The 25,550-nt window shown below is 28.5% G+C and overlaps 2 protein-coding genes across 2 annotated transcripts; one reads left to right on the forward strand and one right to left on the reverse strand.

Annotated features, from left to right (window-relative positions):
- Window positions 1-10,037: 10,037 nt before the first annotated feature.
- LOC132922909 (uncharacterized) lies at window positions 10,038-10,579 on the forward strand. The gene is made up of 2 exons (XM_060986653.1): window positions 10,038-10,132; window positions 10,232-10,579. The coding sequence occupies exons 1-2, from the start codon at window positions 10,115-10,117 to the stop codon at window positions 10,571-10,573; spliced, it is 360 nt and encodes a 119-aa protein (XP_060842636.1). The 5' UTR covers window positions 10,038-10,114; the 3' UTR covers window positions 10,574-10,579.
- A 623-nt stretch (window positions 10,580-11,202) lies between these two features.
- LOC132922908 (uncharacterized) lies at window positions 11,203-23,293 on the reverse strand. Its single transcript, XM_060986652.1, has 3 exons — window positions 23,162-23,293; window positions 16,529-17,144; window positions 11,203-13,204 (listed from the first exon to the last, which is right to left on the reverse strand). The coding sequence occupies exons 2-3, from the start codon at window positions 17,122-17,124 to the stop codon at window positions 12,487-12,489; spliced, it is 1,314 nt and encodes a 437-aa protein (XP_060842635.1). The 5' UTR covers window positions 17,125-17,144; window positions 23,162-23,293; the 3' UTR covers window positions 11,203-12,486.
- Window positions 23,294-25,550: the final 2,257 nt, after the last annotated feature.

Here is a 25,550-nt window from a genome sequence, read left to right on the forward strand (position 1 = left end):
ACCTAATGAAAAAAATGGAAAATGCTTATTTTTTCAACACCTAATATAAATAACTATAGATTTGAACACATTTTTATTAATTGCAATAACTGATAAAATAGTTAAGATTATTGATTCTATAAATATCGAGCCGTGTACAGTGTAATTGTGTTTTAAAATTAGAAAAATAATATTCTTCGTTATTTTAAGACTTGTGCGATACTAGACAAGTATTTTAGATTCTGAACGGAGTGATGAATGTATTGATTTTACAATGATGTGTTTTTTTATAATTTTTTTTTTCAATAAATCTTTAAAATTTAAAACAAGGTTTATTATAAGTTGAACTTATCGTAGTAAAAAAATCATAAATCTTTAGTCACAATTTTTGTTTATAAGCATTTGAAGTTCAAATATTTATAAAATCGCGAAAATTTGCAAGGAATTTTGAAGTTGAAAATTCATAAAATTTTTGTGATTTATACTTAAGGTCAAAAAACTCAATACAAGATTATTCATAAGTTTTCCTTCAAGTAGCTGTAAAAAAAAATTCCAGCGTCAATATAGAAACAATTTTATGAGCGTATGAAATTTAATTTTTTACAAAATCGCGTAAAATAACGATATATTACAATTTAAATATAGGTATTGTCGTATTGATATAATAATATATCCTACTAATTTTCATTGACTGACAAATCATTTCTGTTTAGAATCATTTTTCGTATACAATGATACCAGTCGTTGCATTCAAATTTAATAAATCCATTATAGTGACCTACTCTCCATCTCTACTATACAGCAGAGCGATACCCACTTTTTTTAAATTACTTTAAAACTAAATTTATGATTTAATAAAAAAAATATTAGCGAATTTGAATAAAATATTGCATTTATATGTATTATTTAAAGATTTTTATTATGATTATCTGATTCACTGCATTTAAAATATTGTATATATTATATAAATGATCAGCGTCTATGTATTAACAGATTACTATCTTTACTGTAGAATTTTTGTAATTAATTACAAGCTTTTTATGGAATTTTCGTCTTAAATTACACTAAAGCGAGTAAATAATATAATATATAACATATATGTTTTTTTATTTTTATTTTCCAATGTTTTCAAATAGTGTAAATTAATTTGGTTTATTTTATTGGAAAATACATAATTTACTAAACAACTTATATTATATTTATTTTTATTATTGAGTATTAACCTCATATGAGTTACACGATGAGTTAGTATCTAAATAATAATTACCAAGTACCAACGCCGTACTATTTCCGCTTCCGGTCTCTTACTCACAATATTAATCACTTTTGAGTTTATGTTGTGTACAGAATTTACTTATGTGGTTTGGGATGTAGCTTCGTATGTACTTACTATTTAAACTATCAATGTACAAGCTGGTAAATACCGCGAAATGTACATTCATTTAATAGTTTCCGGAATATTATCCATAATAACGAATTCATTTACTAGAAATTTATTAGATTAATTATTTTGTATCGGTCTAAGATATATATTTATTTATTTACTTATTTTACATAAATATACATATTAAATTTAAAAAAATGTTTATAAATTTGTTAATGAATAATTTCTTATCAACTTAAATTAAAAAAACTAATCTGGTTAAGCGTAATTTTATCTTAACCTATTTGATTATTTTATTGATTGAACTTTCAATTTTGTAAAATTGCCACTAAAATATTGAGATTTTTATTAGTATCACTTTTTACTTGTATTATTATACATCAGTGTTTAATTCAAATTAAATATTCATGCATACATGTTACATAATATCGTATATAGATTATAGATACAAAATAATAGTTATAGATAAGTCACGCACGTTAAAAATACACAATGATTATAATTATATTAGAATTAAAACATCAAAACACGTCAACCGTGTAAGTTACTATTCAAGACTATTTTTGGTTTAAGATTATGAAAGAATAAAATAATTAAAACTCTCTCATCTTATCTTTAAAGAGCGTGTTGTTAATAATTATTTTGAGATATTTTATCTGAGAGATTACGAGACTGGTCAAACTTATGGATTATAATAATGTAATCGCGTAACGATCTACCCTAAGGATAAGACTTTCCCGGGTTGTCTTCAGTTCAATACCCGAACTCTGCAAAGTTTAATATATATTTTATAATATGTCAAGTCTATTGGGTCAACATGCTGATTTACTAAATATGGAAATTCTAACAAGTACCTAGGTTTTGTTTGTATGTACGTTAAGACGTATTTTTAATATTTTTCAAATAAATAAAATTAACATATTATATCACAGTTACTGTTGGTGTGATTGTAGATGATACATTTTTTGAGTCTGTTAAATTTACATATTTAGGGGGAAATGGCTTCGATTGATTTTATATAACATAATATTATATGATTTAGGTAGAAGTGAAGTCAACCCAGGACTTCAGTTATGCAATTTTAGGAAAGTTTAAAATCAGCTAGGTAAGTATTACATTGTGATGACAAGAAAATAGATTTATTGCTGATAACGGTAAAATATTATGAGTGCGATTATTCGGTATTTTTTGTATTGATATACGATGAATGATAATTATATTATTATACGTGTGCATGCAACAAATAATATAAGTAATTGTAATGCACGTCTTGTTCGGAGATATTACTCATACACGCTTTGTAATATTAAACATCACTTAGGCACATTCACTTAACACGCACAGAGAGACATATATACAAATATACAAAGCGCATACATTTTTTTAATAATAATTACTGTAGTGTCACATTACCTATATATAAAGCATATTATAAACTCCTCAATAACATATCACATCATTCCTGTGTAGGTAACTATATGATTCATTATAATCATATATAAAAAAACTCCGACAATAGACTTAACTGTTAGGGAAATAGTAGTGCCGTAATTAAGAATTTTCCTTGGGGGGGGGGGGGGGTTTAGTAAATAACTTTATATCATTTCAAAAAAAAATCATCAAAATAAAATAAATATACATAAAAGCAATAAAAAGCGTTTATTAAAATAAAATTGGGTCGATATAAATGTTGTTATTATTAGTCATATAATATTTAATTTAACTAATAACTTATTTTAATATTTTGAATAAAACCCAAAATGGTTAGGGCCACGTTAATATTATCATAGATTAAATACACTATATTTAATCTATGATATTATATACTAGCAGTATTAATTAAATTATGACATTATAATGATAATAATTAATAATATATTTTTTTATTGGAAAAATGTGTTTATATAATAAATTAGATTGAATTAAGTTTATTATTATATTAAAAAATAAAATAAAAAGATCACCTAAAAGGGCGGTACACTGTGAACCAAAATAGTAAATACTCGAGATCATCGTTAAATTATTATAATAATATTGTTTGTAATGACTAATAAGCAATTTAATAGATCAATAAATAATAATATTTGGGACGTTTTTGGCCAGCTTGTCGGTCGGCTCCGTCGGTACGACGACAACGTTTTACCGCGTCGTATTGCATGGTATGTGGTGCACCCGATGCGAATAGCGTCCGGACGAGCTTGGCCCCTCTCAGCTAAAGACAGGACGACGGCGAAGAGAGAACGTATATTATGGGATACGAGAAAGTGCACGGACGGTACATCACCCGCACACATCCTCCGATCGTCCGCGGCGCGACGAGTTCGCGGTCGTCGTGAGCTCTGTCGCCGCCGCACTCGACTCTCCGCCGGTTGTGCGGGGGCGCCCGCGGATTCTTAGGTCACGCGTGTGGACCGACGCGACCGCGGATGTCGACGACGGCTGCAGCGGTAGTGACTTGGTTCACGGCGTGAGCTTATATTATATAGAGTCGAGAATACGGACGTTAACGGCGTCGGACCCGCGGAAACTCGACGTTTTCGGCGTTCGGCGACGTGCGATTCAAACGGTGGCCACCGGACTCGGACGCGGCCGACGAGATGCCTGCAAGAACAATTAATGCACGCGGGAGAGTAATATCAGCACATCGGTACGTCGTGTCGCGTTCCGCTGACCCTCTTAATCGTCCTGCGGCAATTCCACCGACAGAGTCTCATCGCGCACCATTCACCGCCGCCGGTGCCATATCGTCACTTAAGATGCAACACCTCATATCTCATTTTTCTCAACTTTTCAGAAGAGCAATAAAACTGGTTTAAATGGAACTAATATGACTTTCTATGATATTTGAATTTTTTTTATAATCACGGAGTTGTTATATATTATATAGCACCGACCGTATTCGATCGTTACGTTTTACGGTCGCCGCCGTGGCTGTCGTCACAACTGTCATCTGCACCGTCGACGCGCACGACATCGCGCACCAGCATCGTCGCCGCAAGCCGTTGCTCCCGCGGCCGAGGCAGTCGAGCTTCGTCTTCCGTTACTATCATGTGCCCGCGACGCTCGTTTGGCCACAGGACCGTGGTAGCGAGAACGTTGCAATGGTCACCAATGGCCTACTCGTATAACTCGAGATACCTTCCAGTATACCGACACGCCATCTCGTACCCCCACCCCCGCCCCTCATTTATTGTATCGGCCTGTCCGAAGGTTTGGTTATGTTTCTTAGCACATTTTATTTTGGCCTACAACAAATGTTTAATAAATCTCAATATTTAACCTAAGGCCATTAAAAACCACCTGTGAAACTCGTATGTAAGTTTACGCGACGAAGGACGTATTTTTCAACTCCGAAATTTTACACGCATTGTCAGATGCGTTGCAGAAACAGTTTACGAACAAAAAAAACGCGAAATTATCAATATTTTTTTTTTTTATTGGCCTTGGTCACTTTTTGATGATTTTGCCATAAAAATCTAGTTTTACGTCTATTTGACTGTGTAGATCGTACAAGAAGTTTCAGCAAATGTGTTAGCGTGCATGACTAACTAATATGAATTTAAAAGTAATGTTAAGTTAGCAGTTCAATGATTTATTGTATATTTAATATTTATATGATGAATTATGATAAGATTGTAATTGGACTTAACAGTCCGTATGAAATAATATATAAAATAAAATATAATAGACAAGCAATTTGCTTCATCTTCAAAAATAAATTATTTAATATTAAAAATCTAACATACAACTTCAGAAAAACAAATCTTGAAATACCTTTCGTTGTTACTAAAAAAGCTTCAATGTCATTCTTACAAGTTGGATTACGGTCTTTAAATGAGATTCCTAAAGAATTATTAATTATTTCAAATTATTCATATTTTAAATATAAATTAAAAAATTGGTTTTACAATAATCTTTAAATATCTAGCATTAAATTTTCTTTTTTACTATTGTATTAATTATTATTATTATTATTATTTGTTTTTTATAAGGTCTCTTACTATTTTTCATTATTATCACGGATACAAAAAAAAAAAATGTATTCTTACTCTACGACACGAGGTTTCACCTCAGTGTAGAGTAATGCCTAGTTAATATCTGTCTTTGTTATATCATGTATTTGTCTTGTAACTAGAAATAAATAAATAAATAAAATAAAAAAAATATAAATTAAATTACGGTATAACATTAAATTATAAAAGTTTTTCATTAAGTTCACAGTTTGATGCATTAAACATTTAATATTAATTCCAATGTATTGGACCTACCTATTTTTTGTTTGAACATTTTTAATTTATGATTTAGTTTACAATTTAAGTTATTTTCCAATAGCAATGTATTTTATAGGTATCTGCTTCAGTGGGGAAAACATAAATCTTACCTAAATTTTATTAAGAACACTATTATTAAAAATATTATAGTTTGATTACTATTAAATTATAAATATTGCAAAATATCATAAAATCTATCCCCCTCATCGCCCCTTAAATACACCTCTGATGGGAAACAACCAGGACTGCTACTGTGATTTTAGATTTGAGGAGTATGAAATATGGTCTGTAAGCGTTATGAGTAATATGGTATGATAGAAAGAGATTATAATATTATGTTGTTCTGAACCGATAGAAAAAAAAATGGATAGAAACGATGATAGCCGATTGGTAAGGCCATAAAGGGAGTCAACTCGTTAGCTTGCAGCTCTAGTATAGTACAAATATATAATATATGCAGTAGCATATTTGGATTTTAATCATTCCTTTGGCGCCTGGATGACGGTGTGCGATTTTATGCTTGTTATCGAGAAACATATCATTTTAATAATAAACTATCAATAGGTTATTCATACAAATATTTAACACGAAATGTAAATGTGGTTCTACATTTAACACAGCCGCCATTCTATGTAGGAAGAAATGTGTGGTGGTCAAATACACAAGTTTAGAACTTATCCTAAATCAACATAATTTATCTATATTAGTGCTAGTAAGGATACAATTGAACAGTCCTAGTTTAAAATAACTGTTTGCGAGCTAAAATTGTAAAGCCACTCCGAGTCTCCGCTTCGGTAAGACACTATCAAAATATAACATAATTCCATGACCCGTCTAAACCCACCACGGAAGTATACAAATTATAAATCTCACACAGGTTTAGTATATTCTGTATGAAGCGATTTACACTTAACGCCTACACATATTATTATTATATCACACATGTAAAGCCGTACAGGTATATATATAGGTGCACGACGCATATATATGTATATATATATATATACATTAATGTCGTAATAAGGTGGAAACCAAAATATACAAGCATAGGATGTAAATAACAATAAATAAGCCGGGTGGGTTGAAAATGAAATTAGATAGTTAATCACCACGAAATAGCTGACGTCTTGAATAGATTCTAAGAATTTAGACTAAAGCTCCCGGTCACAAAATGTGCCGGAGCATAAATTACCAATTTCAAGAGCCAGTGCAGTTTTATGGTCCAGTTTAGACGGTATTTGTAGGTATATACATTATACATTTTAAGTAGAGGCGTAGTGCTTAATAAAATTCGCCTAATTTATATTTCCTATTCAATCTTTAGCGTCTCGTAGAATTACGTAATATATAAAGTAATGTATAACTTGGTAATCGGTATACTGGTAAATAAATAAAAGAGTATATACGCAGTGTTTTTAAATTAAATTTAAAAAAACACAAAATTTAATAACTTTTGAAATATTATTGTCATAAATTGTAAATTAATTAATAACTATACAGTTAAAAATTACATTTACCCTTACCATATTGTGACAAAACGTGTAATCGCCCGAAATCGTAAAAATACGACGGTACAATATTATAAGATCCGTATAATTAAATTTTGTTTTAGTCTCTGTAAAACCTAAAATAAATTAAATTCGAACCTTATATTTCTAGTTCGAGAATTAATGTTTTAACTTATATGTAGTTTTCAAAGATATGATTCATTTTTCAATTAATAAACAAGATTATGATGTAGACGTATTAATGTCATACTGAAACACTCATAATATATTACAACGCTATTTACTATAGAATATTAAAATTCTCTATGGGTATTGGGTAGGTATAAGTTTTTTTTTATAAAATTTAAATTTAATTTCAGTCATCAATTTGGACGTTTGGTTTCCAAGAATGATATACAATTAACAAATTAACTTAGTTAATAGTGCGAAACTCGCGTCCATTCAATTTGTTAAACGTAATTATTTAAAAATAATAAAATACTTCCTGATGGCTGATAGTTTCGTGTTATATTATAATTTCCTTTATTTCCTATTCCTACCCGTAGATAATAATAACAGGTGGTACAGTTCATTAAGCTATATTTTATAGAGTTTTTGTATACATATATTTTTTTTAATATTGTTATTCAGTCCAATAAGTCACGTAATCAGAATATTCATTCAATTCATTGTTCGAGTGGTCCTATGTACTATGTACCGGCTATTAAGTATTCTGCTGTGGTTTATTCAACAACAACAATAACAAAAAAGGTTAATTATAAAAATTTCTCATGATTCAATAATTTTAAAAAAATAAAATATTTTAATGAAACGATTTTGCCATTTTGATTTTGTATATTATGGCACTATAAATTTTATTATAAATTTATAATAATAAAAGCCGATAAAAGTTATAGCTCATGCAAAACCTATATTTTCTATAATAGAGGAAAAACTATCAGTCTGAAAGCAATTTTTATCGTATGCATAAAAATATGATTTTAGGGCCCATATGTTATGACTCTTATCTGCAGCAGGCAGGACATAATATTGTTAGAAAACAATAATCTTATATTATAAAATGATAATATAATTATACTGCGATATTCTAATATTGTCGTATATGGTGTATTGTACAATATGATATTATTAGTTTATAATGTTTATATTTTGAATAGTATGAATGTACGATAATAGTACGACATAGTTAATAATATTTAATAATATGGCAATGATCGTCATTATGGCGTGATCTAGCGGTAGTGCGCATAACATCAGACGTTTAGGTTATCAATTTGTCCAAAAGAAGGGATGAGTGTAATCTGTTTCGCAGAGTATTGTCGGTGCAAAATTATTTTTTAATTTATCATCGTCATATTATTATTTATCAATATTATATTTACAATGGACCTATTTATCACTTCTTGTTTCGTGCGTACATTACTGCGTTATATTATTATTATGTACATTGCAGTCAAGAGGAACAACGTTTGGACAACATTATGATGATAGTCAGATAGTATAATATTACCTAATTAATAATAATTACTAATATTAGATTTCTCTTACAATCTAATTCGTGTGGAAGTTAAAAATATCGATATGCAAAAATGATTTCAAGTGATGTAAGACGTAGTTTTAGTAAACATAAAAATTAAAAACATATTATGATCTATCGGAAAATATTTTATAATTAAAAATTAAAAATACCATAATATAATCGTTTCATGTAATACATACATTTAAACAGCATTAATATAATTATAACAATATTTTGTTGACATTAAAATGTTAAAAATTCTTTTGAATCTTAAATGTCTATTTTATCATATTTTTTTTCACGTATTTTAAAATAATATATTTTTATCTTAAAAGTTTTTTAAATTTTTATTTATTTTAAATTTAAAGCGTTTATTTGACTATAGTTTTTTGCATAGCTATATAATCATTTTTTTCTGCAGATAAATTCTATAGTTCTAGTTATATATTATAATATAATATCGTATCAACTTCACACGTGGAGATGCACACGGGTCTTACTGTGCGGTATGAGTGAAATTCGATTGTGATTGTGACAGTCGACGGCCAAAGGGGAATAATAATATTATGTCGTATAGTGTATGTAATTCTAGTCTTTGTGTTATTCCGCAGCATCAGACAATACGGCGACCGCAGACATCCCAACACCGTAAATGACGATTTTCAATATCACCGTCGTGAGTGTCGTCGATGGCACAGTGTAGACTTTTTTTTTTTTGTTGCACTGAGCACAATATTGAATCTGTGTTGACATTCTAATTATTTTTGCGTCGAAACTCTTCAACAGTGTCTGCTTGCTGCAATCCGCAGTTACCTACACGTAGGCCAGTCTACAGTCTGTCTGTAGGTAGATATACATGTTGGCTGTTTTATATATTTTTGTACCGATGAACCGGATGAACTACTTACCGTACTTTTTCGACAAAAATTGAATTATGTCATGCGGATCACGTGAATCGAATCAAACGGTTATAAATGTTAATGTTTAGACATAGGTACAAAGTGGTATTTTTATATATTCGAATACTAAAAACATATACTTGTATACATAATATTAGATACACGATTTCGTATGAACAAAATTATGTATAGAACTCGATTCTATTAAAAATTACAGTGAACTATAATAGCAAATACAATATGTTCCTTGTTATTGTGTTATTTCAAAGAATAACGTTTTAAAACCGATTTTATGGCATTTAAATATTATACAATCCGATGATAAATATTAAAATAATCTAAAATTACTTTGATCGATCTAAATTGGAAAGTTTGTTTTGTTATTTGTTATCCAACAGGTAGTTATTATACAGTTTTTTGTAAATTACTTCCCTATATAAGTATGCTTGGTTTGGATCCTTTTCACAGTATCAGTCGTTTTGATCTTCAGTCGGTTTCGAGTCAGCATCCAGTAATAAACTATCTACGACGCTCAATATAATACGAGAATAATAATGGACGTAAACGCCAAGGTAAATCTTATACTTACTTTTTTACACCTATATCGTAATTATTTTCACTACTTGTCGTTTCGTTATATTAAATCGTTTTAAAAATATAAAAATAAATAGATTCTGCTTACCACTGTCTATGTTGTTCTCATGGCGCTCAAATCATTTGGACAATATGGAAACAGATACATCCAAAGAGGTGTTGCTCATGAATTTGACGGATTCGATCAAGGAAAATATTTGGGTCACGCCCTCCCGTATTCCCAAATAAATGGTCAGGGTTACAATTTAGGGTGGAACGGATACCAAGGAGGAAACAGTTTCAACCCGTATCAAAAGCTAGGATACGGATATCAAAACCAAGGATACAGTGGAGGCATAGGATTCGCAGATGGTGGTCAATTATTTGGTCTCCAGCAACCAGTAAATTTCATTGGTAATCATCAAAGATTTAGGTTATAAATAAAAAATATTTTGTATTTATAAAAAATGCAATTTTAATTAGGTATTTAAGATTTTATAAAAATGTACACTATTATTTAGGATTGATCATAATAATAAAATAAATTATACTATTTTAATTGTTTACTATAAACATAATAATATATCTAATATATTAACACATTACAAAATTATTTTTTTTATAATTTAATTTTGATTTCGTATTTCGATAATTATATTTATAATTATACGTTAAATGCAAAGAATCAATAATAATTAAATGTATTTTTATAATTTATTCTATATATATCTCATGTACAATACTTATTTTATATTACATAGGTAACTATATATACATTATACATAATTTAAATAATAATTAGGATAGTAAGACCTCACTAATCCGACATCTGTCAGTCCGACAACCTCAGTAATCTGACACATTATTCTCTTCCTCTTTCTCCTACACAAAAATGTCACTTATAATTTTGACTTTATTAATATAACATACCTAATATATATATTTTATTTTTACTTTTATTATTTCTTTGATAAAATAATGGGCTCATTAAACAGGTTTGTGTATGATATGGTTGTGGTTATCCACAATATAATATATTTGATAATTTATAAAATATAACTAAATGCACTTTAATTCTCTAGTCACTCGTCAGTTCTTAATTTGTTGTTAAATAAACAGATTTATTTACAAATAAATTAAAAATATAAACAAACATTTTTACACTAATAATAGGTGTGTTAATTTTTTTTTTAAATCTTCAATAATCCGACAACTCCTGATCCTATGTAAGTTGGGGGATTTATTGATTCCGCCAAACTACCTGCTCAGGAAAAGGGTTTATATTGATCCCTCCAGCTAATGTTAATAACATGTTTATATCGGTTATTAATTGTATAATCTAATTGATATGTGTATGTGAGTATAATGAATATATTGTAAAACATTTGTGTAAGTTCTGGATTAGTTGAAATGTCTCCATTGATGACTTTTGAAGATCTTTCCAATTCGTCTTCCGATTTCAGTTCATTAGAAAATGATTTTTTGATAAACTTAATGCAGTTTTTTCGTGATGGTTGATATTGTATAGGTATACAGAAACTTTCAAAATGTTCTTTAATGTTTAATATATGTACATAATTTAACATTTTTGCAGTACATTTTTTATGTATACACTGCCATTTAAAAACGTCTAAATACTTCACTTACATTTTTTTATAATATTTAAAACTATTATACAAAATTAGACCTTTTTTTTTGTTCAGTTGAAATTATAGAAGATTTCATTTTAATTAAAAAGTAACAAATTTTAATTAAGATAGTAATACGAGTGTGTGAATGTACGACACTTTATACACATAGAGCAATTTCGTTAACTAGATTGATATTGATTAGTAACTAGATGAGAAGTGAAAAGGGAAGTTCACATTTTAACAAGCCGGCTGAGCTAATATAAATATATTATTATAGTCTTATAGATGTTAAGATATTGTATATCAAAGATAAGATTTCAGTTAAAGTCATATGCGTAGCATAATATATTGTAGTAATATATATGTACGGAGTGAAATACAGTTTATTGACTCGTGCGCTACATATAATATTTTTATTTTTTATTTTTTTATTAGTGAAAATAGAGTAAAATTTAAATTTTTTTTGAAAATTTCAAAGTAACCAATTTGTTAATCAAGTTTTTAGAAAAATGTTGGTTGTAAAAACATTTATTCAACGAAATAGCTAAAATAGTGCTTTAATGTTAATTATTAATTAATAGCTGGTATAATCAATATGTAGATATTATAAACAGTAAAGTCGGCGGAGTCAATATATAACATCGGCGGAATCGATATACGTCCGTGTCGGACTAGCAAGGTCTTACGTTATTCTTAACTTTTTAAATATTTAAATATTCCTTTCAAAGGCTCGATTCTTCGTCCCTTGGTTCTCTTGTACTATAGCTTACACAGGGAGCTTTACTAACTCTTTTCGAAAAACGGACTTCTTTTTTTCCATTTGAATTGTCCTCTTTTTGACTTAAATCGCATACCTTAATTATAAAGCCGTCTTCACTCGGAAATCTAACGCTTATCATGCCCGACTGTTCGAGAAATAATACAGGTGCATCATCTGCCAAACGTTCGTTCTTTTTAGAACGTCTCAGTCTTTCAATTGAGATTTGACGGTCGTCTGAGACGGAATTTCGAAACCCATGTAAGTATAATTCCCTACATTTTTTTCTGAACACTTTATGATAGTATATAAGCACCAACGGGACAAATACGTCAAACAGAATTGGCAATTTTGATAAGTAACCATCTAAGATATCTTCTGGTGCTTCGTTTTCAGCCCAAGGATTGACATCCGGATTGTTATAAAGATAAACATAAGACGAAATAAGACTTGGTGTTACAAGAATTGTATAAGATGCAAAAATTAATTTGGATGGTACAAGGTTGATTTGGCTTTTTGTTTGGATGGGTGTCACTATAACATCTGCCGATTCAGTGGTTGTTGAAGGACGGGATACAAATACAAAATAAAACGAAATCGACCAAGGTATCATAAAACTGAAAACAATCAATAAAGATGGGTAAAACCATCCAGTTGTATTTGCAATGAAACCGCAACGGCCCCTGAAAAAAAAATTAAAACATTTGCGTTTATATTACTTTTATTTACAATAGTTTTTACCATAGTTTTAAATATTAGTATAGCCAGTATAGGTAAAGTACATATTTAATTATTTCATATCTTTTAAAATTGTTGAATTCAGTGTAAACATTTCACAAAATCGATGGTTAATCTACTTTTATAAAAACATTTTATTTTTAATTCTTTTATTATATGCCACAAATATCTAAAAATATTTGGGAAATAATATGTCATCACAGAATATTTTAATTCGTAATACGTTTACAAACTGGGAATTTAAATACGTGAGACGTGACGATAGAGAAGATTTTTTCGCAGAGTGTATGTAATTTTCATTTGTGGTAATATATATAATATATATATGTAGGTAGTTATGCGAATCACGAAGTACGGAAATCTGGGTAATTAAAACTCCATCGTATAGAAGTAATAATGCACTTTTTTAATGTAACCGGAATCATTACCCTTTTATGATATATACATCAATCGAATCGTATTATGCAGTATAATATGCTTTTTCCGTACAAAAATAAATAGGCTAGTAAATAATGTTCAAGCCTTCGTGGCCTCGTGGGTTGTAAAATTCAAAGCATTCGAAAATAAATTTTAAAACGCTTTCCATAAGACGCAATTTTTATGTTAATTGACAATGTGCTTCTTAGCATATAATAGTATAAAATAGACAACTATACTGTTTATATTGTTTATAACATACAATTATATCCATATGATTCGATGATAGATTCTAACGTGTTTTTTTAATTGTTTTTATTTGTACTATTACATTTACATTATATGATGTGTAGATTGAAACCATATAAATATTATTATTATTATTTATATTTTATAGCATTTATTCTGCAAACAGCTATAAAATAAAAAAATATCTCAGACGTTTTTAAGTATTTCTGTTTGCTATCGTTTAGTCACGCTCGTGCCCGTAGGTACTCATATATAAATTATTGCACCGATATTATACAAAGTGTTTTACCGTGTTTACTGTCTGTGTATATCATCTTTAATTATTATAATTTAAATAGGAACTCTTCTACTCGTCCTCTGTCTGAACTTTAAAACTTATCTGTTATTAACATGGAATTAATAATTATTGAATTTTGAAAATATTATCATAAATTACAACCACTTTAGATTTTTTAGTAAAAGCATAAACAGAAAATTTAATTTTGGTAAACCAATAAGATACCACAAAGTACAATAAATGTCACTTATTTACTTCCATCGCATTAATAATTTTCCAAAATCATACTTAAAAAAAGAGTAGTCGTTGGTAAATTATATTAGATATTTTACTATGTAATATTATCAGTAGTTTATTTGGGTTTACTACATCTAAGTAGAACAATAGTATTGTTACCTCCACGATTTTCAAAAAATAAAACTATTTATCATCAGCGTAACTTACTATAATATTGTTTTATTTTATTATATATCACAGACATAATGTTATATTTATAAAAACAAATTGTAGTCATATTAACTTAACTAATTTAGGTACCTATAAATATACCTCACTATAACGTTTTAATAAAATCCAGAAAATGATGTCGAATAATACTATATAATCATTGATGGGTAAATTTTTTCACAAATTTCTGTTTAATCTTGTCAGTCGATGTAAAAAATATAAAGTAAAAATAATTATTGTCACTCCAATCGTGTTGTAGACTTTCAAAATATTTGTCACTAACGGCGACGGATAGTCGCATCACTCTTACCTAAACACATCACTAAACGTTTTATCGGTAAAATACAATTGACCATAGAATATTTTAAGAGACGTTGCCACATTTAAACTGAACGTTTGTGAATTATTAATTTGACGTAATTACTATCTAAAGCAGGTATTATTATATTATAAAGTAGGTATTATCTTATGCGCATTTATAACAATTACTATCGAATAATAAAAAATAGTAGGTTTTGTAATAAAAGTTCCATTAAAATTATCTCAAAGTTAGTTCTTTTCCGTGATACTTAGGACCGTTATAAACCTTTGGCACTGGTCAAATATTAACTATAAATTAATAAATACGGGTATTCAGTCTAATTGTCTTATGTTCGCGATTACCCACTATCTCCACGATAGGCAATAACCAAGTCGTCCTATTATTTATCAATTTATCGTTATTAATTTATTATCATCACAACAGGTCATCGATATACGCCGTGTTAAAATTCATCCATAAAATTGTAGTTTTGAATGCACACCGTACATTGTTCTAAGTATATTTGTACGGTCGGGTAAAAAGGTACATTGCAGAATGCGGACACTTTGTACTATTACACACATATGTATATATTATGTATATAATTTTATTAAAATTGTTATAAAGTTTAAATATTATTTGGTAAATTTAAATATCTTATACATTCTCCAAGTTTTTGGACAGTTTTGCAGGCAATACAATTGGACGAATGTGGCAATAGGCCACAAATGAAGCAAAAATCTAATTCTGATGAAAATAATAAGATTTTAACTTTATATAACCAACACCAAAACAAAGAAATAATTTTGAATTTTTATTAATTTTTACATTTTAATAATTTACATTATATACACATAACACTTAAGTATATTACTATATACATTAATATATACTTTATGTATATAATAGTACAAAGTGTCCGCGTTATGCAATTTAAACAATGGACCGTACAAGATGACCGCTTACCACCGTACATGCATCATTGTAATAATAATATTAAAATTGATATTTTATCATATAATATTATGTACATAGTTCAAAATAATGTTAAACTACTGGCAAACGGCAATAACATCGCGGAAACTGTTAGGTCATCGGGCGCACACCGAAAGAGCTGCTTCAATCAGCTCGGAGCTGTTTGGAGGCAATTAGAACATTATGTAAAATAAGTGACGCGCGCACACTAATCAGTCAACATCAACACACGACAAAACGAAGTATATGTTTGGTTTTGTTCGGTCTGGTTCTATTTTGTCTCCGAGCAAAATACGACAATTTTATATTATCGTATAAATTTGTTTATTTAAACGAATAGTTTACAACTAAACACACGTTATTTTGGTGTCAACTACGGATTTTTATGATTTTTTTTAAATATATAGGTACAATAGTACAATATACTTAATAATTATTTTAAAATGGGATGTGATCCAGAGAAATTGATCAATCTTGTTTTTTTAAGAAAATCTATTTACGATTTTACCGAAATTTAAGCTCAATCGAGAAGGCTGCGTCGTAAAAATGATGTCTTATATGCGATGGCTCGCTCATCATATAAACGGTGGGCCACGTACGTACCTGGACGGAAAATATCGCGTGGTGAACAGCAGCGTGGGAGTGAGTATGACGTACGTGTACATGGAAGGGGCGGCCCACAGGGTGGCGGCGGCAGGCAGCGGCAGATCGGCGTAGTCGGACCGGACGAACGTGTTGAGACACGCGAGCGCGGCGAACGTGACCAGCTCGACGGCTGACAGGGCGGCCGTTACGGTGGCCACGCCGCGGCACATGGTGGCCCCTCCGCCACTGCCGCCGGCCAACAGCTCTCTGGTGGTGGCGCAGTGGCCTACCGTGGCGTCTATGGCGCACTGCATGCACAACGCGGACACGAGCACCGCGTACGGCGACCGCAGCCTGTCCGCGGTGACGATGCCCGACAGCACCATAACGTTGGACGCGATGGCCGCAGACGACAGAGTCAGGTACGCCGCGGCCAACGACACGGACGACGGACGCAACGGCGACGCGCCGGCCGCCGCGTCGGGCAGTATGGACAGCGTCCCGTTCGGGTTGGCGTACACCACTTTGACGTCCATGTGACCGCCACCGTCGCTGCCGCCACTACCGCTGTCGCTGCCTCTGCCGTCGCCGCCACCTTTGACCACGTCGAACATGTCCGGCGTTGGCGGTCCGTCTGCGGGCACACGCGTAAATAAATATAAAAATAAATAAATTCATCAATATACCGAGTTCGACAAGTTTTAATAAAGTCGTAGGTGGTACGATCAACCTATTTTCAGGTGACTTCAGATTGCGGTTTATTTATTAACACGTTTATGTATTTATTTATATGAGCAACGAGCGCGGAACGTATGAAATCATGTATTGTGCGTGAGCGTGATTGAAAATTATTGTAATAAAACGACGTATATATTGTCTCGTAGTAATGTCAGATTTGATTTTATTTAATATTATTACATTATTATTCTAAAAAATTTAAAATTTGTATTTATAGTTTTTTTAATTTTTTAAGGTTATTACATTTCAGCATATTTAATGTACAAACGTCCAAAAAAATAGCTGTAGTGAATGGTGACTGGTGACAATAATAAATTATTATTGCTATTAAATCGAGACACTTAATAGTCTACTACGAATTCTTTTAATGTTTGAACTTTTTTTATTTATATTACCAAATTATGTTCTAATTTAACTTTTAAAATGATTTTTGTTTACACAAAAAATGCATATTATAAAAACTTTTTAAAATCCACATGTAAAATAAAATTTATAATTAATCGTGTAAGTCATTGGAATTTTAAAAAAACAAAATAAAATATTATTATTTATTTGAGATCATCAAATTAATTATTTATTGTGAGTAATTTTAATGGTTCATAAAATTGGAACAGCGAATTCTGTATAGACTGCACAACCGTTATCCAGTCTCGGTAATATACCGTACATAAAGGTTTGTATGGTAATATATTATAGTTTATGTATAGCGTTTTGAAAAGATTAAAGACAAAAGACGTGAAAAGCTTTTAATTTAAAAGTCAATACTATAATAATACTGTGCCAGTTAGCAGTGACCCTCTAATATACCTTTATTCTATAATGATGTAAAATATTTTTGATTTTTGATTTTGTCGTTATTAATTGCATGCTTTATACGAGTAGCACATTTTACCCTTATTACTCTAATTACGAAAATAAAAACTACAACATCATATTTTTACTGTTCAACATTCAGGCATATATAAATAATGACATGAGTATAATTTAATTGGTTCTATGCATTTAGAATTTAACAAAATATTGTAAATCCATACATTTCATCCTTTTAACCCTTAATACTTTACTAATAATTATACTGAATATCAACCATGAAATAATTACACATTTCTGAGATTTTGTCAATATCTGAATTACTAACATACTTATAAAAACAATTCTGATTTTATTTAAATTTGATATTCTTTAATTTCTGTATAAACAATTTACAACTTAAAAGAGGTAGTGTGTTATTAAGTCAACCGTCCAATTTTTTGACTTAAAAAAATAATTCTGTAAATATAAACGAAAAGAAGTCAAATATTTTAATTGCATATAACTTTAAAAGAGCACAAAGAAAATTTTGAAATTTATATACGCTTATTAAATTGTTATATAAATATTTAGTGAACATTTCAAATACTATTTCTATTTACAAATATTAATTTATGAGTTATAAATTATAAATAACTAACAAAATAACACGTATATGTATTATAGATACCTGTTATAATAATAATATAAATCTCCTTCCCTTCTAAAAAAAAAACAATATATTCTTACTAGCTACTTAGCACCGCAATTTAGTAAGGATCAACATTTGTATTCATAACGTCTGGTATTACACTTCGTATTATTCAGTTAAATAAATACGTATAAGGTACCTATAACGAATAACGACAACAGTTAACAAATGTATGGTAAAGGTCGAAGAACTTTTTTTATTCTTTTAGTTTTCATCAAACTTAGATTATACAAAATGTTGATACTCTTACAACTTTAAAAAGTCTTAAGAAAAAGAAGTTCTTCAAAGTTTACTTAAATAAATTCGGTTTTCTATGCACACACACCGACATACTTATGTTTGCTAACTAACATTTAAATATATGCAAACTAATGCTATTAGAAAGGACTTTGAAAAAAAAAATTGAATACCTACAAGTAGAACCAACATCTGTGGGGTTTGTACAATTATAATTTAAATACGCCAGCATGACACCATCACCGTTGCGGCATATATTTTAGCAATGACTAAAACTGTTTAAATATTGTATAAGAAACGCAAAAGTAAGTACCGAAATTATTTATTATTAATATGCATAAATGAATAGCGTTAACAGTAAAATATACATGGTCAGTACACTTTGTAGGTCATACCTATTTCGAATTCATATCATAATTGTATAGAATTCTTAGTTTTAGATTAAATGTATTTTACTCGTTTTCACCATACAGTAATTATATTGTAGTTGTTTAAATATTTTCGTTCTCATGAGCTAACTATATTGTTAGCTGTGCAATAATAATATTTTATCCGCATACATCCCAGCGTATATCGAAAAGTGGTTATTTCTCGAGTTTAATATTAATATAAACACAGTAGATACATCATGTACCAGGTATGCGACAAAACATTTTTAGGTCGCATTAAATATCGATTTATAATCTTTTTTTTAATAAGGATTAGGCCCGATGGAGTAGATAAATGGCATTTTTCGTATTCATTGAATTTCCTAACCCACCTACGTTATTTTTATCCTGTTATATTATATTTTACATTGAACTACATACATGTATGAAATGCACCATAAAAGCAGACCCTAACAACATTTATCAGACACAATTACAGGTATAGAATAAATATAATCCGTAGCCGTCGCCCGTCCCCATACATCCCAACTAGTTAAGATCGTTTACGTGCAAAATATTAAATATTGTTACCTTTCCGAACGTATACCTATAATACTACAGCAGGTGTAACACCGAGGTTATGGCTTGACCGAAAATAATTGAAAAATATCACAATGCCGTGATATAATATTTTGTTTATAATATTATAATAGAATGTGCCATAGTTATATTAAATAATATTTCAAAACCGTATAAAGATATTAAATATTTAGTATTAAAGAATTTCGGGTTTATCGTGTCGATTAAAGGATAACGTGGACTTAAATTCAACCAAAACTTTTTGGTAAAATTAGTATACCAACATGTTATTATTATTATGTATATATCTGTTGTTATTACTGACTATTGTCAAAAGTTTATAACTTATAAAGTTATAATTTCGTAAACGTGCTGAGACAATAGTGAGAATAAAAACCAAGAAAAATATTAAATGTTATACAGTTTTATATTGACGAAATAAACTATAAACACTTAAAGTAACACTAAAATACGATTTTCTTTTTAAAATAATTTATACATAATTATTAACTTTATTAAAACTTGTGTTTACAAATTCAAAACATTTTTTTTTTTTATTTGCAAACACATTTGCATGTAAGTCAATAATAATACAATTATAATATACGTTGATAGCTTAAGTTTTAAACTTTAATTTTTTTTTAAAGTCTTGTTATTTTATTCAATCGGAAAAATAAATATCGATTAAATAAATAACAAATATTTTATCTTCGCATAAAGTTTTCCCTTGTCAATATTATCGTACATATTTCTTAAGATAAAATATTTAAAATTTAAAATTTAAACAAATAACTTAGTAAAAAATTCCAAGTATTAAAAATATTTCTTAATGTAAAAGTCTGAATAATATTTTTAGGGCATTGTGTTAACATCCAGAGCATAATAATCTTTCGCATTCCTTTGGAGTATTGAACTATGTTATTTAAAAAAATATATATAATAAACTTTACACGAACAGTTTTAAAATAATATTTTACGTAATAGTTATTTAGTCTAATTTTTAATGGATAATAATAAAATTGTATAAAATATTTCAAAATTAATAACAATTCGCAATGAATATAAACAGTAAATTATTTATATAGTTTAGAATTTAATAATGTATAGATATGATATAATATTTGTGTGTCAAGCTTCAACACAATATTGAATTATGATTCATATTTTAAGTTTAATTAAAAATTTTAAGTCAATTTTAATATAATTTTGACTTTGGACTTTGGTATATATATAAACATATTATATACTATACATTTGTTTTTTAACGAGACAAGATTCATAAGATATCGCTTTGTTTCATTCATCTTACAAAATTGTGCCGTTATTTTGTGATAATCATTTTGAAAGCAATAATGAATCAAGTATTGCTCATAATTAAAACTGCGGTAAGAGATGCTTATTTGATTATTTTCTATGGTTATTGGTAGTGTATGTAACCACATTAAATTTTTAATTTTCTGTTTCTATAGACTAAAATGTGACTATGTGAGGAACCTTTAATGTGATAAATAACATAAATAGATTACTGACTAAGTCAGTCTGATTTGCGTCTTAAATTTGTTGGCGCTATTGTCTCATAATATTCTTGAAACGGACGCGTTACATCTAAAATATGTTGTCGCACTACACGACACTTAACGCATTCGATAACAGCAACGCAAAAATGGTTTGGTCGAAAGTCATTGAGAATCGGATGACGTGTGGAAACGTAGACTGACTAACAAAAAATACTATTACCGTGGTTATTTCCATGCGGGAATTGGGAAATATAAACCATAATATTATGGACAGTGGTATAGTATTAATAATATGAATATGGGTAAACGTAAATTTGGTACGGTCTTTATAAATGCAGAATACTGGTACGGTCTACAATAGTCAAGGTTTCCCAAACTTTTATCAAAAAAAAAAAAATAATATAATATCAACAATTATTTTTATTTTCATTTTACCGACGATCGATGGGAAACCACAACTTACGAGTGACTGCGAGTGAAAATAATACCTTTAAAAACCCGTTTTGAATCAAATATACACAATACCTTACCGCCTAAAAGTTCAACAAAAAAAAAAAAAATACTTTGCAAGACAAACTACACAACGAATGTGAGAGGTTCTTAAATAAAGAAATTCAAATAGGACAATTTCTAAATAATATAGCAAAGTATACAAAATAATTATTATTAATCATAAATTATATTATATTATATTTATTGTATCCATATTTTATATTTATTTTACCTGCTTGCTACTTTGTATGTACTTATTTGTGTTTTTTGTTAATTTTGACACCTAAATCTCCCCCATAATTACGTCACTGTAAACCTACTTGCAATTTCATCAATTCATCAATTTTGGCCCAATAAAACGATTTAGGTAGGTACCAAAGATTACGAACAAACTGAACCGAGGGCGGTGTATCAAGATATGACGTGCATATAATTTATATTCATCCTATTTAAGTTATTTTTTAGAGATATACAGTTATTCATACATGTCTACGATCATTATTGTGGGTATATTATTAAGAATTTATTGTATATTTTGTATATTATAATATGAATGATCTAGATAAGGTTTTGTAGATAAATTTATAAAATCCACGTGAAATATTGATAAAATATTCATGTAATACACTGTATGGTATTTTTTAGACGTTCGTTTTCTCAGAAGCTCCACCTAAAAATTCCCATTTTTTTCTATTGTATAATATATTAAATGTTTAAATTAATAATTTATGATATATATACGTTTTATTTTTAATACGCGTGATCTATACACATGCGAATATATTAAGAATAATATATCAAAAATAATGGAAGTATAATATAAAATACGAAAAAGTAAAATTTTGAAATATTTAATATCGTACATTTAAATGTTCAATTAACCTTAATCACGCTTAATTAAAAAAAAATAATTTATGGTTTTTTATAAATGAAGTTTAATTCAGACTAATTATTAAAAATATCATACTTTAAATTAAATAGTATTATTTTTATTATTCTCATTAATATTAATTGATATATATATATATAGTATACAATTTATTAGATTAAGGATTATCTATTTATATGATATACATTTTTAACTACTAATTTATCAAAATAAGGATAATATTAAACTATTCTTGGAGATCATAATATATAGTATACACTATGCAAATATGTATATTTATACTGCTTAAATCAATAAATTATTATTATTTAAAATTATTATTTGACTTACTTTACTTAATCAGAATTGTTCCCGTTGTAACTCAGTCCCATATGGTTGATTCGCGTGATAATGCACCAAAATGCATATTATATGTTGGAACATATTTATGAAAATGCTGAAAATATTCCTGGGGTACTGTTTAAGTTGTATGTTGCCAATAGAAACCATGTGGACAACTATAGTTCGTAACCTTCGTTGTATGAAATTTAATCGATAGTCTAATAACCCGGCCAAAGCTATGCCATAGACAAATTGAGCTAACCGGAGTTAACCGGACGATTTTTTGTACTTTAAAAACAATACAATTTTATTTATATTGCCTCAGTATTATACAAACAATGATATGCATTTTAAACGTTTATTCGATTATGCATATTATTAGGTAGAACGTTGGACGATCTTCAATTCGAAAAATTCAACATTCAAATAGTTAGTTTAATTAACTCTATTCAAGAATAATTTTAATGCTATGCCAAATAGCTATAATATAGAGTGAAAACATAGTATTACAATGTTTATAAAATACCTTAAATATTTAAGTTTAAATGTATGTTTTCTTGAAACACTTGAAATAAAGTGCGTATGCAGCACAAATTGACTAAAATATTCCTAAATAATTATTTGCGGGTCATAAAGGTTAAATCACTGTATATTGTATAATAAAAATGACTTAATAATAAACGTTAGAAAAAAATGAAGGCTGCATATACACCACCAATAAATAATAAATTGCATTTATAATTATAATATTATATAGGTACTATTATAGTCCATACAATTATGTAAACTACAGCCATTCGGTATAATTTATTAAATTCGATTGCGTGAATCAATCTATACATATTATATGATACTATATTGATTATATAATATTCATACTTTTTATTACTTATTTGTTTTGAAATATAATCATCTATCATCTTCTTATTGTTATTATAGATACGTAACTATTTTTGATACATTTTTTATAATAAAAAAGTATTTTTTAATTTCTGAACCGAATAACGGGAGCTGCATATATTATAGTATAATGTATTGTATACCGATTTCAATGAACGGTGCTGTGTGATTCAATACTTGAAAGTTGTAATTATTTTCATTCAAATAACAGCGAAGAACAATCACACATTAATATAAAAATGTGAATTGCACGTTTATATTTTATTTTATTGAAATTCCAATTATTTTTAAAAAAATATCACGAATTCATTTTTTTGATATTTTTTGTATTAAACTTGCGAAGGGTGAAAATTCAAAATTTAAATTCTACAATATAACGCTTTTATCATACTTATTGATTAGAACACTATTCAATTAAAGGTAAAAAAATCGATATTTATTTTGATGCTTTGGTTAATTTTTGAAATAAAGTTATTTAACTAATATATTGATATTGCTTATAGTTTTTGGTATTACATTCTAAATAATTGTACGTTATGGTATCAAAGAACCATCTACAAACAAATATAACTGTACCAGATCGATTGTCGAAGTATGTTAAAGTGGTATGTAATGTAAATGGATCTCAAAATATTTAAGAACTTTAAACAAGTAAAAAAATAAAATAATATAATAACTAACCCAGTCTAAGATTTTTTATTTTACTATTTCTTTAAATATTTATAACAATTAGCCTAAAATTAAGTACATTTAATAAAAATAATATTTTGAGTAATAAATCTATACATTATATAAAGCGAATAACGTGTATATGTGATATACTATGTCAGCATGTTATATCCATATAACGATATCGAACTTTTCACGATATAGATACCATTTTATGGACTTTGCCCATAGCGTGGTGGACACAAATTTTAACCGTTTCAGGGAATGAAAACATTTCACTGCGTATTTTTTTTTTAATTTACACTCTCCTACATAGTATTAGGTATTTTGTGAAATGATCATCGGAAACGGGAAAATAGTAAAAGTGTCTACAGGATAAAATCTTCACACCCGGGGATTTATTAACTTTTATCATTATATTTTATCGCTTAGCTTGGAAAAATATTTGTTCTATAGTAATATTTTATAAACTATATGGATATAATATATCCCATGTATGATATGTGTGTTGTTATAAAATATATACAATTTAAAAAATCACATTGTGGCAATGGCACTTTTTTCACTCCCCTTGGCACTTAGAGTGCTTTTGGAAAATAGTATTGAGTTATTATAACAAAATAATATACTAATATTATAAATATAAATTGAATGAATAAAACTGTATTACAGTCATGGCATAATTAAATAAACAATTAATAACAATTATAAAATATATATTGTGTTTAAATATTGCGCCGTTACTAATGAAGAATGTCTTTTCTCTCAATGGTTAGATACTATATTATAATTTATTGATATCCAACTAACCAAACAATAAAACTATAGG

The sequence above is a fragment of the Rhopalosiphum padi genome, chromosome 2 (assembly GCF_020882245.1).
Source record: "Rhopalosiphum padi isolate XX-2018 chromosome 2, ASM2088224v1, whole genome shotgun sequence".
Lineage (NCBI taxonomy): Eukaryota > Metazoa > Arthropoda > Insecta > Hemiptera > Aphididae > Rhopalosiphum > Rhopalosiphum padi.